At 44.9% G+C, this 18,461-nt stretch overlaps 1 protein-coding gene across 7 annotated transcripts in view; it reads left to right on the top strand.

The window, feature by feature from the left end:
- Positions 1-16,460, top strand: part of LOC138171656 (cyclic AMP-dependent transcription factor ATF-7) — an 88,806-nt gene extending 72,346 nt beyond the window's left edge. For 4 of the 7 annotated variants that reach the window (XM_069101254.1, XM_069101256.1, XM_069101255.1 and 1 more), the window contains exons 4-12: positions 145-263; positions 2,997-3,131; positions 3,966-4,123; positions 5,120-5,219; positions 5,953-6,066; positions 6,777-6,929; positions 11,466-11,663; positions 12,444-12,552; positions 16,094-16,460. In XM_069101254.1, coding sequence (XP_068957355.1) covers positions 145-263; positions 2,997-3,131; positions 3,966-4,123; positions 5,120-5,219; positions 5,953-6,066; positions 6,777-6,929; positions 11,466-11,663; positions 12,444-12,552; positions 16,094-16,314 — 1,307 coding nt within the window. In that variant the 3' untranslated portion in view covers positions 16,315-16,460. Of the gene's footprint in view, positions 1-144; positions 264-2,996; positions 3,132-3,965; positions 4,124-5,119; positions 5,220-5,952; positions 6,067-6,776; positions 6,930-11,465; positions 11,664-12,443; positions 12,553-13,641; positions 15,150-16,093 lie in introns of those variants that run through there. The other 3 variants (XM_069101259.1, XM_069101258.1, XM_069101260.1) reach the window with 3 other exon arrangements.
- Positions 16,461-18,461: the final 2,001 nt, after the last annotated feature.

The following is an 18,461-nucleotide window of genomic DNA, read 5'->3' as shown; positions in this document are numbered from 1 at the left end:
AAACATGGCTTTTGTAAATTCTCAATTTCTGATTGAAGACCTTACTAAGAGTGGAAAGAGGATAAGAGTTTGTGGAACAAAGGATAACCCTACTGTCTATACAGAAGAGTCTTCAATGCTTCCTATTCCTTTCTTATTTTACAGATCAGACCCCTACCCCTACCCGATTCTTGAAGAATTGTGAAGAGGTGGGGCTCTTCAATGAACTAGCCAGCTCCTTTGAGCATGAGTTCAAGAAAGCTGCAGATGATGATGAGAAAAAGGCAAGAGGCGGGAGTCCCACTGAGCAACTGGGGGATAAGTTCTAGACTTATTTTCACTATATTTGTTAACTTTGTTGGCCCAGGGCTACTAAGGCTCAGGTTTTGATGTGAGCCAGCCTTGCTCTGTTCTGTGGCCACAAACTGTGCTTCCAAACTAAGTCATCTCAAAGTACCATCACAGGGCACCAGGGGTAGGTTTGGTGTACAACCCAGCAATAACTCTACCAATAGTGGATCAGTAGCATCATCCTTTGGATATGGAAACAGGATGCTTTAGTGAAAAGAATATTGCAGTGGGAGTCCAGAGACCAATGTTCTAATCCCATTCATGCCACTATTTAGTGAAAGTTGTCAATAACTTGGGAGAGAGGCTGGGACTTTTGCTGACAAAATATATATCTCATTGCCCTGGAACCCCAAACTTTTCATTGGTGGTGATTTACCACATAGTTGATGCTGCTAAACTTGCTATGGGAACAGGAAAGACAGCATCTGCCTTCCTTACCAGTAGAAAATCCTTGGAGGAGTTTGGGGAAACATTGCAATAGGAGTTAAAATTGGTAGAAGGGAAGGAAAGAAAAACAAATCTGAGGTCCAGGATCTGGCATATTGCACAGTTCATCTTCTGAGTTAGTAGATTAGACATGAATTGGATCTCTCTGTCTATACTTCCATACATCCATATGGCTCTTACCCAGTAAATACTGGATACACACAGGTATGCATACATACATATGTATGTAAAATCCCCCACAGAGATCCACATTTTTATCCCTATCTTTTGAGAGAAAGCAGCTTTTCATAATAATATAAACTAGGAATAGGCCTAGCATGTGTATGCTAGACTAGAGTATGAAAAGAAGCTAGAAAAATAGTGAAGGTGTCGATCACTCTGGAGCCTGTCCTCCCTTTGCACAAGGGAAACATGCAGTGGGTTTAATGAGGACAATTGAACGTGATTCCTCCATCCAGCTGGATGAGGCTGCGGGAATGAATGTAGGCCATCTACTACAACACCTTCACTGGATCTTGGGGTACCTTCCCAGTGACATTAGTTTCGCATCCATCTTTCTTTTTCATTTTTATTATTTTGCTTTTTGGAGGGCAATTGGGGTTAAGTGACTTGCCGAATGGCTGTTTTTGTGTTAAGTGTCTTGAGGCCGGGTTTGAACTCAGGTCCTCCTGACTCCAGGGCTGGTGCTCTACTCACTGTGCCACCTAGCTGCCCCCGAGCAGCCATCTTTCTTATGTGCCTCCCTTAATCCCTCCCCTCATTACACTAATAAAGTGTAGGGTCTCACTGATATGTTTGTTGTCCTTTTAAAACAGCATAACTAGCAATGACTATTTTTTCCTTACCTAGCCAGGCCCCTTGCTACCCAGCTGCTACTGTTTAGATTCCTGTAGCTTTCATTTTACAAACTACCACCATTACTTGTAGGTACAAGGGGGAAAATAAAGAAGTCAAAATATTTCCAGTAGGAGAAGCTAGGCACCAAACCTGCTATATGTGTTTTCAACCTGCACGTACAGGGGTGGTCTCTGCATTCCATTGATGGGAAGATTCAGTGGAGTCTCCAGGAGTATTTAATGAACCTGAAACCTACTTAACTATGACCATTCTCAGAGGTACCTCAAGGGGCTTTAGACTAACCAAAATCAAAATTCAGTCTGGAATGTCTTGTCTCTTTTCCCTTACCATTTTGACTTTGGGAATCCTGGGCTACATAAATTAGCACATAGAGGACCTGAAGGCCTGCTGAATGGGAAGATAAGGGCAGGAATGAAGGGCACTGCCTTTTCTGCCACTTACCAGTAACTGCTCCCTATAGAAGTAAACACTATATGAACTCAGCCCCAGAGAAGGAGGTTTCTGGGGACTAGAATCCCAAGAGAAAGGTAAGAAATAAGCCCCTCACTCACGTAGAAGCCAGGGGGAGAAAACAAATAGAACAAAGAAGCCACTTTGTCATGGATTACAACACCAACCTTCCTGTCATGGTGTGATGTCAGGGTCATTACCTGGGATGGTTTATTGCTCCCCGAAAAGCCATTTACAGCTCATGAGCTGATGGTTCTGTAGCCAGGCAAGTTCTCTCCTCCCCCTTCATCCTTCCTCCTGCCTTTCCCTCAGGACCTGCTTCTCTCCTCTTTCTACCATCAGCTCCTCCTGTCTTTGCTACCCCAATCCCTGCCTATCTGAGCTCCTCCCAAAGCATTGGGCTTCCAAGTGAGACCACAGCTACACATGGGGAGTCCCCAGAAGGGATCATTCCTAGAACTTTAATAGCTGGCTTGTCTTCATTACTTTTGATAATTGGGCTATCATATCATCCAGCTTGGTGGAGAAAAGGTTCATAGCTCCCCAGTGGCCAACAGAGCTGGTCAGGAGTCAGGCTCCAAAATCATTTTACCTCCTCTGAGAGAAAACAGCAAAAAGGATCATAAAAATAACATGGAGATGTGTAGCTTTTTCTTGCTTTCAGAGTGTCAGGGCGTCTTCATAAATACTTTTTTACCTCTCTGGTCTACATTTTACAGATCAGGAACCTGAAGGTTTAAAAGATCAAACAGCATTTGTAGAGTCACACAATAAGTCTAGAATCAGTTTTCTTGTCTCCCACTCTAAACGCTTTGACTGCTGGATTAGTTTTAGGACTTTGTTCCCAAAGAAAAACTATGTGGTTAGATGTGTTTCTTTTTCTTCAAGGTTGTGTTCATGTTTACCTTTAGCAGGCTTCTGGGCCTTTGGACATGTCCCTGCCCTCCACACCAGACATCAGAATCAAAGAGGAAGAACCAGTGGAGGTAGACTCATCCCCCCCTGATAGCCCTGTCTCCAGCCCCCACTCCCCACCAGTGAAGAAGGTAAGATTCTATATAAGAAGAGCTGATAATCTTCTGGTAGGTGTGGAAATGAATAGTAATAGGTCCCTAATTATTGATTATAATATCTGTGTCCCACTTTTTCCTTCAAACTTGGTTTCCTTTGAAAGCTCCCTTAATCTGCATGAGAGGGGCCTCCAACAACTCCTGACATGTGTATTTTGAAGAGAGATAGCTTCTAGTGTACAAGAAGATGCTTTTCGACACCTTGGGTTCTAGCCTAAGCTTTGCTGGAGTGTCCCTGGGATCTAGAGGTCTGATCCCAAACCAGTTAGCATGAAGACTTGTGAATTTGTTTGTTGTGTTTTGTTTTTGATGTGTGATCATCAGTTCACATTTCCCTATCTCCTGTCACCAAGAGATCTACCTCAGAATCCTTGTCTTTAGCCAGGGACCAGGGAGGTTAGTTCTTTTGGTTGTTTGAGGTCGCTCAGGCATCAGGAAGTTTTACAGTTTACCTCAGTCTAGGGTGAGAGTATTTAAGCTGGGAATAATTCTAAGAATCCCTGGAATTTACATAATACCTCTTCTTCTAAGATCTCCAAGTGATTTCCCAGCTGTCATCTCATTCATCAAGCCAACATCCCTGAAAGGGAAATAGCCAAGTGGTCTTAATCCCAGGATTCCCCTAGACTGGGTGAGTGAGGTGTGTGTCCCCACAACAGTAGGATGAGGTGATGATATGTTTGGGGCGTCACTGGTAACCTTATCAGGAGCCTCTGGCTCCTGTCCAGTAAATCTGTGCCAGACATCACAAGCTATAACCACAACCAGTCCCTTAAAACATTTTGTGATTAGCTGTCCTTTTCTCCCCAGGAGGTTACCTCCAAGCCCGCTGTAATCTCCACCCCCACACCCACCATTGTTCGCCCAGGATCTCTGCCTCTCCATCTGGGCTATGATCCACTTCATCCAACCCTCCCCTCTCCAACCTCTGTCATCACACAGGCTCCACCTTCCAACAGGCAGCTGGGGTAAGTGAAGGGTCAAAGAAAAGCAGTGGGACCAGATGCTCCCTGGATGAGAGTAATTTGCTAAATGCGGGGCTATTTTTGTATGACTTTTTGAAAGAGATTAAAGAGAGGCATCCAAATAGAAGATACTCTCTTCCCTCAAAAAAACTTAATTTTTTTTCTTTTCCATTAAAGAAACCCAGCAATAATATACTAATTTCTGTGACCCTGAACAAGGGTTCTGGAGACTTAGATTTGGGCATTTGTAAAAGAGAAAGGAGTCTCAAAACTTCATGAAGTTTAACACAGTGATGGCTAGTCAGAGGAATTGAGGGCAACACCAATAACCAGCTCTAGGACCTATGGATTATCTTTTAGTTTTATGTATTCCTCTGCTATGGCCTCCCCAGGGCTTTGTTATTCTTGACAATTTTTGTTCCCAGAATGCCTTGAAAATTTCCTAATAAGAAAGTGTAAGATCCTATCTCTAGGAGCCAGGGATTAAGAGGTGGTTGTTGGAACTCAGACTTGTAACCAGTGGCTTTCTGGGCCTATTAAGGAAAAGGAAAGAGTAATTTGTTAAGACAGGCAGGGAAAAATAAGATATGGAGATGGCCAAGAGAAACAAGACTGAATTTGGCCATCGGGTGGCACAGTTCAGTTTTATTGTTGAACATGATTACTTTGGTGCCATTCACTTGTCCAAGGCCAGCCAATTTGTGCAGACTTAATTGCTTCAAGCTCCTGAGAGGAGGGCATAGTGAGTTCTTCACCTGTCTAAGCAATGTATGTTTGCTGGTTTTGTGGGGCTTGGTATAAAGATGTTGAGATTTTTTTCTGCCTTTACCATGCAGGTTGAATGGCAGCTAAAACTGGGGCCCCATCTCTCACTCTTACCCCACCAGGGTGCTAAGTTTTCACAGAGCTACTAAGTACCTCTACTAGATGGGTTTTCCTCAGTAGCTGTAGTGCCCCTAAGGAACTGATACTGTAACCATTGCACTTCACCTCTTCCAGGTCCCCCACTGGCTCCCTCCCTCTCGTCATGCACCTTGCTAATGGACAAACGATGCCTGTGCTGCCAGGGCCTCCAGTACAGATGCCTTCTGTTATATCGGTGAGCTCTATGATGGAGGAGGCCAACTTTACCAACTCTTTCTTCAGAATCTCTCTCTCTTTCTTTCATACACACACACACACACACATCCTGAAGTCCTGTAGTCTCCACTTTTTGTCACTTGAACATTATCACTACACCCTACCTCCTCACCAGCCTGTCCCAACTTACAGCATCAAGAAAGGCAAAACAAAAAATCACCTGGCCAGATGGCTTGTGATTCCAGCATCAGTACCACCAGCCTGACTGACTGACTCCTTGTACTCAGAACCTTCTCCCTCACCCATCAAATTCTTTTGGAGGCACTCCCAGTTTTGCACATAAAAATTTGTATAGCATTGAAGAATTGGGCTTCTGAGTCCTTTCTGTGTTACCTTCCACTCACACAATATGTATTTTGGATGGAGAATTTTTTGCATATTAGCTTCCCCCTTAGAAACAGAGTTCCGTGGGGGTAGAGATCATGCTTTTGCCTTTCTTCATGTCCCTAGCTCTTAGCTCAGAGGGCATAGTAAGTGTTTAATAAATGCTGACTGACTGACTGACTCCACTGTGACATAGGAGATGTATGTATGTCCCTGTCTTGAGTTGCCTTCTGAACTGTTCAGGAGTTTGTCATTGCACAGGGCAGGTCTTGCAAAGTCTTAGTCTCAGAATAATTTAATATTGAAGAGTTATTTCTCAACAAAAGCTTTATCTTCCCCTCTGGCTTCTCTTCCCTCTCTCTTTCCAGCTGGCCAGACCCATCTCCATGGTCCCCAACATTCCTGGTATCCCTGGTCCACCAGTCAACAGTAGTGGTTCAGTCTCTCCCCCTGGCCTGCCCCTGCCTTCAGAAGCCAAGATGGTGAGTACATCCCATCCAGGGGCAAAACTAGCCTTCTCTGGAGGGTTTGCCTTAAATTTAGGTTTCTTTCTTTTTAAAAAAATTTAATTTTTTTTTTCAATTAAAAATTTCTTTTCTCCTCTCCTCCCTGGAAAAACAAAAAATAAAACCCTTGTAACAAATATGAATAGTCCAGACAAATTCCTGGATTGTCCATGTCCAGAAATGTCAGGTGGAGAGCATGGTTCACCATTAGTCCTCTGGAGTCATGGTTGGTCATTTCAGCTTAGGCGTTTCAGGCAATCTGGGCAGAAGGACCCCAGACCGATATTTCTGCTCTCTCCCTGCCCTGACATCCTTGTACACAGGCTGTGCCAAAGGAAAGAGGCAGCACAGGCTGCAGAGAGAGGAGCGTTGGCTGCTTCAGTTCCAGGGTGACAGATGGAGGATGGGCAGACCGTGGGAGGGAAGGGGGGAAGTGGAGGTTGTCCATGTGGTAAACAGATACATGCCCAGGGCCTGGCTAGGCTCCACAGAAGAGCTTTCTGCTGAACCAAATAGCTCTCTACCCCACAACTGCACCCAGGACAAGAGCCAGAGGGCTGGGGGATCCAGGTGTGTGTGCTCTGAGGGAGATTTGGGAGAACTGGTTTGGAAGTGCTACTTCTCCTCCATAAGGCCCGGCGTTTCTACAAACCATAGAATGATTTCTTTCTCATCTTACTTTTCAGAGACTAAAAGCCACTCTGACCCATCAAGTCTCTTCCATCAATGGTGGCTGTGGAATGGTGGTGGGCACTGCCAGCACTATGGTGACCGCTCGCCCAGAGCAGAGCCAGATACTCACCCAGCACCCTGATGCCCCGTCCCCTGCTCAGCCACAGGTCAGACGGGTCCTGGTCCTGAAGAGCACCGGGGTGGGGGGACACACTGCCCCTTCTACAATTGCTCTTCCAAAAAACAAAAGGGAACCAGAGCCTGAGTGTTCTGGGCACCTTTCTCCCTCTTCTTTTCTGACTCTTAGGTATAGTAGGACAGCTCAGGAGCAAAGAATGACTGGTACCAGCTTCCATACCCACCACCCAGACTGCTGTTATAGACATAACTATGACTTGGGTGCTACTGCTGTTGTTTTTGCATCAAGACCTAATAGTCTGGGAAATCCAAGAACATCCCTAGCTTTAGTAAGACTTTTCTAATTGCTAAAAGGAGGTCAGGTTCCGGTTAGTCTGTATCATACAGGTAGCAGCCTGAGCCCGCTTTCTCTTGTTACATACTTTGCCCAACCTCGCCTCTTCCCTTTTTCCTCCTATGACCCAGTCACCACCTGTTAGGTCAATTACTGCCACATGTCCAAACATTGAATGGCCATATGTTGCCCTTCAGCCCGTCCATCATAAAACTGTAGGGTAAAAGCCTGGGCTTGAGTTCTCCTGCAAACTAAAATCTGCCTGCCCTCCAGCAGCATCCATTGGTGGCAGGCCCTGGAGAGATTAAAACAAGCCCTCCCTTGGAGGTACTGAGCCATCTCAGCCAAACGTGATGGCTTTCTTTGGCTCAGCACTGATTCATCTTGCTCAGTCTCTTCCTTTTCCTCTGCTCCCAACCCTAATGGAGGTATCCAGCTGCCTTTGAGAAGACAGAGAAGCTGCTAGTGCTATTCCTTCCCTGCTGTAGAGCCAGCTGTGCCTATGAGGAAGATGTTGGGGGGCTTACATCTAAAGAGAAGCATTATAAGTTTCAGTGAAGACCAGTGATAATAACTGACATTTATACGGCACCTTAAGGTTTGCCAGACACCTGTGTGAGTCTCCCAGCAGTTGTGCGAGGCAAGGAATATGTGGGTTATCTTCCCCGTTTCACAGATGAGGAAAGAGAGGAAGTGACTTGACTTGAGCACTGTTACACTGCTAGTAATTGTGTGATTCACACTCGGCTCTCTCCTGAGTCCAAGGCCATTAGGCCTTCCACTGTAGCAGACTGCCATTCAGGAAGGCTTCTGGCAAGAGAAACAGCAACCAGAATGTCTCCTCCTTCCCAGCTGCTCGGTGTTGGATTTCTCCTTTCCTTTTGAATCTTTTTCTTTGTTTGGAAATAATAACATGTACCATAATACCACATCAGCTGTGCTTGGGCTTCACGGTGTATATAGGGGTGTACCTTTTTTTTTTCTCTAGCAGGTTGAAATTCCTATGAACATTAATGTGTCTTCCACAAGTACATACTGAAAGGCAGCTGATAGAAAATTTCAGTTCAGCACACTTAGTACAGTTTGTACAACAAGCACAGTGTAAGAATCTAAAGAAGATAAAATGAAAAATAATACAAATTCTGTGCTCTCAAGAAACTTATATAGTGAGGGAGATGTGTACACAGATCTGATTGTGGAAAAGATTGATAGATGAGGGTACAGAGTGCTGATAGTCATGAAGTAGGAAGATTAATTCCATCTGGGAAAATGAGGTAAGACCAGGGGAGCAAGTAGCATGTGAACTGGACTCTAAGGAACAGGTGGAGGTAAAGTGAAGCATTCATTCCATGAGCAGAGACCATACAAACGGAGGCAGGCAGAAATCCTCATGAGATGAGGCTGGAGTAGGTTAGAGCTAAGTCATGGCAGGCTTTAAATGCCAGGCTAAGCAGTTTTCATTTGATTGACTAAAAAGTGCAAAAGAACTTTTTTGAGCAGTTCAGTGACATGATCAGAGGTATAAATAAGAAAGATTACTCTGGTAGCACAGATGGGGTGGATAAGAAGTCAGGAATAAATGTGTTTGTGAGTGGAGAGGGGAAAGAAGCAGAGACGCTGATAGAAGGAGAAAAAATAAGAAAAAGGGGAAGAATGAAACAGGAAGGGAGGGAAGGAAATGTTGGGAGGGTGGAGAAAGAGGCTTGAAGAATGCCTAAATAGTGAAGGAAAAAGAATAAGTAGATGAAGAGGTAAGAAGACCTGGAGAGAGAGGCGTCACTTAGCTGGGGATTCAGTTTGTTTTGCTTGGTCCCAGAAGGCAAAAGTAGGAGCAGTAGGGAGAAGTTACAGTGAAGGAACTGTGCCAGCAGGGCAGCAGGAAAGGAGAAGGTGGGGGAAGGGACGTGCCCAATAAGGAGAGAATCAGCAGGGTTTGTGACTCACTGGATGGCTGTGCAAGATGAGAGCAGCTAACTCTTGAGGTTTTGAATTTGACTGGTAGAATAGCTAGCTTGGGAGAGTGACCTTGAATGAAGAAGATTTGATTGAGGTTTGTGTCTGATGCTCGTGTGAGTCCTTTAACATCTCTGAGCCTTTGTTTCCCTCATCTTTAAAATGGAAGCAATAATAGGAAACTCAAATTAAAAAGATAATGTATGGAAAGTGCTTTGCAAACTTTCAAGTGTTGTGTAAATGTCAGCTATTCTTTTGATGGTGGTGGTGGTGATAAGAGATATTATATGCAAATAATTTTGTAAACTAAAAGTACTGTATAAGTGTTAGTTATTATGATTAGAGAAGACATAGGAAGGGATGGCATCAAGGGCACAAATAAGCTACCTCTTTGGCTCATGAGACTAACAGGAAAAGGTATGGCCAAAATGTGGGCTTTTGAAGTGAGGAGAGGAAATGATCACATAGGGCCCCAAGTTTCCCTCCCACTAAAGTTGGAGGTGAGGTCTTTGGGGGAGGGAGCAAACCTGGTGGGTTAGAACAGTGTTTATGGGACATTCGATAGGGAGATCTGTGGACAAGAAGCTCAGGATGAGAAGGGAAGGTAGGTGGGAGAATCAGAACAAGAAAACTAGAAAGACAAGGAAGAAGCGGCCGGTCTTTAAAGGGTTGATTGTAGTATTGCATTAAAATGCCTTACTGAGTTAAGACAGCAAAAGAAGAAAAATAAACCTATGGTGCTACTGGACATAGAAGAACAAGACAACAAGTTAAATATTTAAGTGTATTTAAGATTGATGCAAGATTTAGATAAGGTGGCACAGTGCTTATATAGGAGTAGAGAGATAGTATATGGGATTAGCTGATAACTAGAGTACTGGAGTTCATCTAGTCTAGTCCCTTCATTGTACACAAGAGGAACCGAGACCCGGAGTGGTTAAGTGGCTGGCCCACAATTAAATGGCAGAGCCAAGATTTTAACTGAAGGCCTAGTTTACTCTACTATTGATTCCTCTCAAAAAATAACAAAACAAATGTGAAGTCTGAAGGGATTTAGGCACTGAGTAAAGAGCAGGTTTGGGAAGCAAAGGGGCCAGATTGGAGGCAGAGGAAGAGTATTGATTGGTCTAGTAGGGCCCTAGTAAAAGCAGGAAGGGATAGGATCAGTAGCATAGGTTCAGGGTTAGTCCTCCCCTGGGACAGAGAAGAACAGTGAAGTTCACAGAGCAGTTTCTGAGGTGAGGAGAGTTGGAGGAGGAAAGTCAATCTTCCGTAAGCATTTTTAAGTACCTATGTTCCATACACTGGGATAGGTAGGTGCTGGGCAAACATAACCAAAAATCAGATGACGTCAGTAAAGTAGAAAGAGAAGAAAAGGTTTAGAACAGCCTCTTTAGGGGAAATGTAAGAGGTTAATAAAAGAAGTATCATGCATCCCTAAGGGTCCAGGTGATTAAATAGCCTGAGATGACTGTCTTGGTCAAGTTGAAGCCACTGCAGGATTGAAGATTTTGCAATAGATGATAATTGATAATCGAAGGAAATAGACCAGATTATACTCCTTATGGAACTAATACAGGAAATTGAATGAATGAAAATACAATTATCCCTTTGCCAAAGAGATACAGTACAGTTGACGAGTGTGTATTTGTTCTTAATCCAGTGTTTGACTGTCCAGTTCCTCTTGTGTGTTTCATGTGCCCTTCCATCCTCCCAAAAGTGTTGTGCCTTCCCCCCCCCATATAAATTGCATAACACTCTGCTTCTCTTTGTTTCGTTTTATATTATAATCTCTCTCTCTTTCTGACTCCTTACTTTCTACATTGCAAGTTCTTTGAGGCTATAGACCATGTCTTATTTTTATCTTTTATGTACTCAGTATCTAGCCAGGTAGGGTTTTTTTTCTTTTTGTGCTTTTTGGGGGGCAGCAATTAGGGTTAAGTGACTTGCCCAAGGTCACACAGCTAGCAAGTATTAAGTGTCTGAGGCCAGATTTGAACTCAGGTCCTCCTGACTCCAGGGCCGGTGTTCTATTCACTGTGCCACCTAGCTACCCCAAGGTACTTTTCACATAAAAATATTTTAAGTACCTACTTAACCAGCAAACCTCTTAGATTGTTGAATAGCCCTTTGCTTTTGGGGAAATAGTGATAAAAACCTTAAGTTCATTTTACCCATTTCTGAAATGATCTGGGACATCTCTACCAGACTGCCAGTGTTGAAAAGCACCAGAAGAGGTCAGGTTCTCTTCAGCAGCATGTCTTTTCTTGTGTAATAGGTCTCCCCAGCACAACCCACCCCTAGCACCGGGGGGCGGCGGAGGCGCACAGTGGATGAGGATCCCGATGAGCGGCGGCAGCGTTTCCTAGAGCGCAACCGCGCAGCAGCCTCTCGGTGCCGGCAGAAGCGGAAACTCTGGGTGTCCTCGTTGGAGAAGAAGGCAGAGGAGCTCACGTCCCAGAACATCCAGCTGAGTGTAAGTGAGCCCACATGGTGATCATGGTCTGGAGACTAGGAAATCGGGTTAGTGGGCGATAGCGTGGGGGGTAGTGATTTGTCCCATAGGGGCAGAATAAAGGGTTTCAAATACAACTAGGGGATTTACGGGGTATGCCAGACCACAGATTGGGTGACGTATCCTTTCCAGTAAGAAATTAGTTAAACCCTCCTCAACACCAATCCATGGATTTGCCATAGTCCAGGGTATATAAAGAACCAGACTGGATGGATTCATAAAAATATGGCCCCTAGACGTTCCCTCCATTTTGTAATCTGCAGTATCCTAGCTGTAAACATAAAGCAAAAAGGTGTTCTTCCTCTGTATGGTGGTGTTTGAAGACTTCAGAAACCCAGGGTTTTGTCTTTCCATTGAAATGTTTAAAACAAAACTAAAATAATGTTTTCTCTAGTCTTGCTGGCCATTGCTAATGAGAATGGCTTCTCTTGGCCATTGCTAACTTTTCACATTCTTTGGTCATGTTTTCTATTTTTAATACTAAAAATTACAGAATGTTACTATAAGCTTCTACTTTCTTCAGATTTACTGTGGGAACATCTTTAAATTTAGGACCACCCAGAACCTGGGTTGCTGAAAGACATTGCTGGCTTTAGAGTCTTTCTCAGTAAAAGAAGAACATGCTTTCCCCAGGTGCATTTCCCTGGGTCCATTTGCATAGCATTTCCCGCTCCCATAGTTCCAAAGGCACAGGGGGGAGATTCTCTCTGATGTAATCTCTTTTTCCCTCTCTGCATCCAGAACGAAGTAACATTACTACGCAATGAGGTAGCCCAGTTGAAACAGCTACTGTTAGCGCACAAAGACTGCCCAGTCACTGCACTACAGAAGAAGACCCAAGGGTACCTTGGTGAGTAGACAAGGCCTACATCTTCTCTATGCAGGGAAGGCCAGTAAATCATAAGTTCTGAATGTGGGAGGACCAGGCAGGCAGTTGAAGAAAAGGGGGGGAAACATTAAAAAGTTCTACTTTTAATCCCTACATACAGAGACAGGATCTGCATGAAAAAGGCTTAGCATTCAGTTGAACTTTACTTTTTAGCAAAAATGGAGGCAGCTTCCCCTACAGCTCTGCTCTGGTGCCCCATACGGGGTGGGTGGTGATGGCTGTTGGTTGTTCGAGGCTATACCAGCGGAGTATAAGTTGTGGCAGATCCCCCCAAGTTGGAAAGAGACTTAGGCTTGTTGTACAAGAAACAGCCCCTGGCAGGGTGTGTAGAAACCCTTCCCCAGATGATTGACTCCCAGGCATCTGAGAAGGCTAGAGTAAGGTCTGGTGGTTAATGAAATAGAGCCCTCAAAAGTCATGGGGGGATTTATCTCCATGATGGGAGAGCCCATCCAGATCCTTGCAAGCATGGAAGGAAATCATTGTACGGGAGGCATGCATAGACTGTTTGAGAAACAGGAGAGGAAAGTCATGTGTATCTGTAAACCTTTGTCATGTCAGTCCCTCATGCTCTGCTTTCCTCTTTGTTTCGCTTAGTCTGATAATAAAATTCATTTGTATCCCATGAGTATATCCTTTATTTATACAAACTAGTGGTAAGGGGAGGTGGTTCAGAAACATATACAGGACAGAAAGAAATCAGTCTTAGCTTTAAAATGTGTATTTGATAATCAGAGGTAGATTGAAGTACACATTGGCCTCGCTTTATTCAGTTTTATCAGATACATTCTGGAAAACTTGGACAAAACATTTGATACGTTTTGAAAACTTTGATACATCAAATTATCTTTTCTGATTAACTTCCATCAAAATTTTTAAGACATGTGCCCACAGAAAACCATTAGCATCAACATATAATAGTCTGTTTTTGCTTTAAATGTAACTTTTTTCATTATGAACTTAACCATCTTCAAACAGACATTTCACAAGATCATGATCAAAAGTTGGACAGAACCTCAGGCCATCTAATCCAAACCCCTCTTTTTACAGTTGAGGAAACTGAGGCCCCGCAAGTTTAAGTGATTTGCCCGAGGTACAAAAAATGAATCTGAATCTCCAGTATATACATTTTGGTTTTTTTAAGTGTATCTTAAAATTTAACCAGGTAATGACAAATTGCCCTGTTTGTCTGTATCCCCTTATGAACTTGTGTTTTGTTTTCTTCTGTGTGCTTTTTCAGTTCCTTTGCTCTTTTCTGTCTTTTTGTTGGGGGGGTCGGGGTTTGCTCTGTGATTGCCCATTAATTCACTCTGTCTCCAAATAAAAATCCTCTCATCTAACAAACAAATATGGTTAGGCAAAACAGATCCACACTGGCCAAGGGTGAAAATGGATAGCTGATTCTGCACAGCTCTTGCATCACTTCTCTGCCCAGAGGGTGCCAGGCCTCCTTCACCATTAGTCTTCTGAGTTCCCAACTGGTCAGAGCTCTGGAAAATTTCAGAATTGCTTTCTTTTACTTTATTGTGATTTGTTATATGTAATTTGTTCTCCTGGTTCTGTTTAATAACACTAAGGCACATTTTGCCTTTGTCACTGCCCTGTCTTTATACATTTAATTCTCCTGCACAAACCCTGTAAGAGCTTAATCAGATGGGCCATCCACATGACCTTTAACATACCATATATTCAGATATACATTGTCATTCCCATGGCATTGACTGTCACCAGAGTTATTTATCAGAATTCTCAGACAGGAAGATCCGCAGTAAGAAGTCTTTTTTTTTTTTTTTTTACATTTTATCAATAATTAACTTAAAACTCTTCAGTACAACCAACTATTTACATTGAAATTAATTTCACCATATTTTTGGTCACTCCTTCTAAGTCCCCATCAGGATTCTTTGTTCCTTCCATTCTTCTTTCAGTTATATGTAGAGGCAGCATAGGTTAGTGGCCTTGGCCCAGGAAGATTTACTCTAGTCCTCCCTCTGACACACCCTGGCCAGGGGATGTTAGGAAAATTATTTAACTTCTCAGGACTTTCCGAAGTTGCTAAGGTGTCAGCCTTGCTAGAGGAGGGAGTTACAGGTCCCCATCCCCTGGGTGTTGTTGGTATGAATTCCATTCCTTTGATTCTGCTTTTTTCGTTGTTGTTGTTTTGTTTGTTTTGCTTTTTGGAGGGGGGAAGGCTGGGCAATTGGGGTTAAGTGACTTGCCCAAGGTCACATGGCTGTTAAGTGTGTCAATTGGCTGAGGTCAGATTTGAACTCAGATACTTCTGATTCCAGAGTTGGTGCTCTATTCACTGTGCCACCTAGCTGCCCCTGCTTTTTTTTTTCTTTTGCATTATTTCATAAAGGTCTTTCCAAATTTTTTTGTATTCACACTCCCCCGTTGTTAGACTTCAGAGTGTGTATAGTTTTTCACACTTAACCATAGAATCCTGCAGTGAAATCCCTACCTTATCCTAACCTTTAAAATGCTAACTCTTTAATTACAGTTGCCCACGAAGTTAAATCAATGTTTAATACTAATAAATGGCTAATTAATGAGAGGATCTTAATATGCCTTTACTTGTTAAAAAGAAAGTTTGCCATGTTGACTGGTTCTTGAGTAAGGGCTGCCTTTTTTTCCCCCAGGTAAGTACATAAACATCAACTTGGTGATCAAGTGATTTATCAGATTTACTTTTCTTGAATGTATACTTGAATCTTCAAAGAACACAGAAAGTAAACAAATGGTCAAAGACAAGCTCAGCCAATCATCAAAAAGTTTCCTGAAGGACATTTTTTTGTTTTTGCTTTTTGGAGGGGGAGGGCAGGGCAGTTGGGGTTAAGTGACTTGCCCAAGGTCACACGGCTAGTTTTTGTGTTGAGTGTCTGAGACTGGATATGATCTCAGTCCTCCTGACTGTGGGGCCGGCACTCTATTCACTGCGCCACTTAGCCACCCCAGGACATATTTCTTTTAAAATGCCTTTTGGGACTGGGTAAAAGGAGGAAGTGTGTCACAACTGGGGGTAATGAGTTGTTAATAACGGTCATGGCCGGCACTTACATAACACTTTATTATCTCATTTGATCCGTGGCAAGTCGATACTATTATTATCCCCATTTTTCAGACGAACACGCTGAAGCAGACAGTGGTCAGGTGACTTGCTCAGTTATGTCGCTAGATCTAAACTTAGGTCAGCTTGACTAGAGCCCCTCACTCCCTCCACTACACTGCACCTGGTTGGGAGTAGAGATTAGGTGAGCGGTCTGCACCCTGTTTATCTTTTCCCACTCCACTCCAGCTAAGGCATTCTTAGTTCATGACAGAGGTCCTGTGAAGAACTGCTTTAGGCATTCAAATTCCCACCCTGGGCAGTGGCATTTTTGTCTCCCTATTTTCTCTGACCTCTTAGAGCAGGCAGGGGAGAGGCTAGCCCTGTCTGTGTCCCTGGTCTCTGTTCTAATTTCAGTTTTTTCCTTTCCTCCCCTCTGTCCTTTACTCCTAGCAGAAAGCCCCAAGGAGAGCTCAGAGCCAACGGGTTCCCCAGCCCCAGTGATCCAGCACAGCTCAGCAACAGCTGCTAGCAATGGCCTCAGTGTCCGCTCCGCCGCCGAAGCCGTCGCCACATCAGTCCTCACTCAGATGGCCAGCCAAAGGACAGAACTGAACATGCCCATACAGTCGCATGTGATCATGACCCCACAGTCCCAGTCTGCCGGCAGATGATGCCTCCCCCCAGTGGAGAGGTCCCTGGCCAGAGCTCGCCCACCCAAAAGCTGAGAGAGACATCATATGTTCTCCTCTTACCTGCCTTGCACATGGGATGGCAGGGGGGGAAGTTGTGTTTTCAGTGAGTAAAGGACAGTTATGGAGCTATTCTGTTCATCTACTTGGGTCAGACACATCTGACCTATGTACTCTAAGGGGCTTCCAGGCCCAAAGCATCAGATCACTCCCACTTAACATCCCAAGGTGGTTTCTTATCCCCCTATTGCAAAAGGTCTTCAGTGGTGGAAATAACACCTCTCCAACCCCCCTGTAGTGTACACATGCCTACCTGTCTAACACTAACCTGTCTGCCACTGGATTGGGAGAGTTTCTCTGCTCTCTGCAGCAGTCACCTATTCAAGCCTAAGCAGCATGTTAACATCAGACTGCCTGGGGAACAAGGGGAGGGTCAGCCTGCCTTGTGCAGCCCCATCCAGCTCCCTTCCTGTGCCCATGCCCTCTCTGGATTCAGCCGAAGCTGGTCCCCAAAAGCCACCAGCATTAGCCTTCTCCCACCACCGCCAGTCCAGATATTTCTATATTAAGCATCTTAGGCTGCACAGACAGGCTTTCCCTTTCGTCTCCTCACTAAGCCTTGGCAACCTCGCTTTGTGGCCTTGAATCGTTCGGCCTCGCCTTGCTGTGGGGAGGGAGAGGCCTCCAGAGCTGACTTCTTGTCGTCCTCCCCCATACCTCAGCTCAGATTGTTGGGACCTGATGGAGCCATATATGTCTACAGAAAATGCAATTTAAAACTGCTTCCACAAAGTCCTTAAGATGTTAGCTTCTCTGCCTTTGGCCAACGTGCATGTGCATGTCTGTATCTCTGCTGGTTTCTCCCCTCTCACGTTCTTCCTATCCACACTGTTCTCTCTAGCTCTCCTTCCCTAAGTCTGCAGATAAAAGCAGCCTAACACCAAGGTTGGTTGGTATGTTTACAGAAACCTGTGTTTCCTAAATTGTTTCTAAATTGAATCTTTCAACTTCACATCACATATCGAGCTAAATCTTGACACTGAAACACCCACCCTACTCAGCTTCTTCCTTCTCACTGCCACCATCTTCCTAGGCCCGCCCTCCTTCCCCTGCTCCTCTCGTCATTGCCCAGCTCTCGCTGCCTTCTCTCATCAGGGGCCTAGCGTCCCAGAGGCCGGAGCATAATGTAGGTTTTGTTGGGTACGGTGATGTTGTCTCAGGCGGGTACTTGCCTGCTTAGGAACACTCGGCCTTTGCCAGGTAGGGTTAGATTGCAGAGAGGAATCCTCTCCCTGCTCCCAGCCTCTTGTGTGACTTCTGTGTGGTCTTCCCTGAACTAACTATGCAATGTTGTCGCAGGGCCGAGGCAGCCATCTGTGGGGAAGGCCTGCCGAGAGCCCTAGCAGGAAAGCCCTCTTGCTGCTGCTGTCTGCCGGAGTCCCCGGAGCCCCTGCCCCACTCACCCTCTGGGAGTTGTCTTAGCTCCCTCTCACTGTCTTCCAGAAACAGCAGCCGCAGAGAGTTAGGACACGTTTCACTCCTTTCTCTTCAAACGATACATAAGCCAGGTCTCATTCAGGGGCTGTGACCTGCTCCTTTTTTAATTTACCCAGATGTTTTTTAGGCCCAGAGCTGAGAAAGGCAACACACAGACATACGGAGACAGCCTTCTGTTCCTTCTGGGTCGAGGACCCTACAAAGACGAGCCCTGTGATGCCTCAGAGCGCTGGGCACGGGCTGCCATCCAGGAGCAGTCGCAGCCTCCTCAGACCCCAGTCACAGCTCATTTCAGCGTCCCTTTGGCAAGTGCTTTAGGGCCCTTTTCCCTACGTTGGAATCTTCTGTTTAGTTTAGCACCAACAGACACGCTCTGAAGCCCGGCTGTCTTTATGGCTCCCAAGGAGCCCCATAGGCCGTCTGAGTCCCCACATCAAATGCTTTTAAAATTGAGGATCTAGCCAAGCTTGGGTGTCTCTGCTGCAGGGCTGGCGCCTCCATCTTGGAGGCTAGTGTGGCGGCCTTCCCTCCCCCAGGCCCATCCCCTGGCCCTGGCGCACCTGTATTCCCTCAGCAGAGACCTCTCACGTTCTTTTTCCTCCGTTTGTCACCCTCCCCTCAGAACACACAGA

The sequence above is a fragment of the Petaurus breviceps genome, unplaced genomic scaffold, assembly GCF_028583685.1.
Source record: "Petaurus breviceps papuanus isolate PSGF00001 unplaced genomic scaffold, PetGlider_PUasm1.0 454, whole genome shotgun sequence".
In the NCBI taxonomy this organism is placed as follows: domain Eukaryota; kingdom Metazoa; phylum Chordata; class Mammalia; order Diprotodontia; family Petauridae; genus Petaurus; species Petaurus breviceps.
This window is presented reverse-complemented; position numbering and strand designations above follow the sequence as displayed.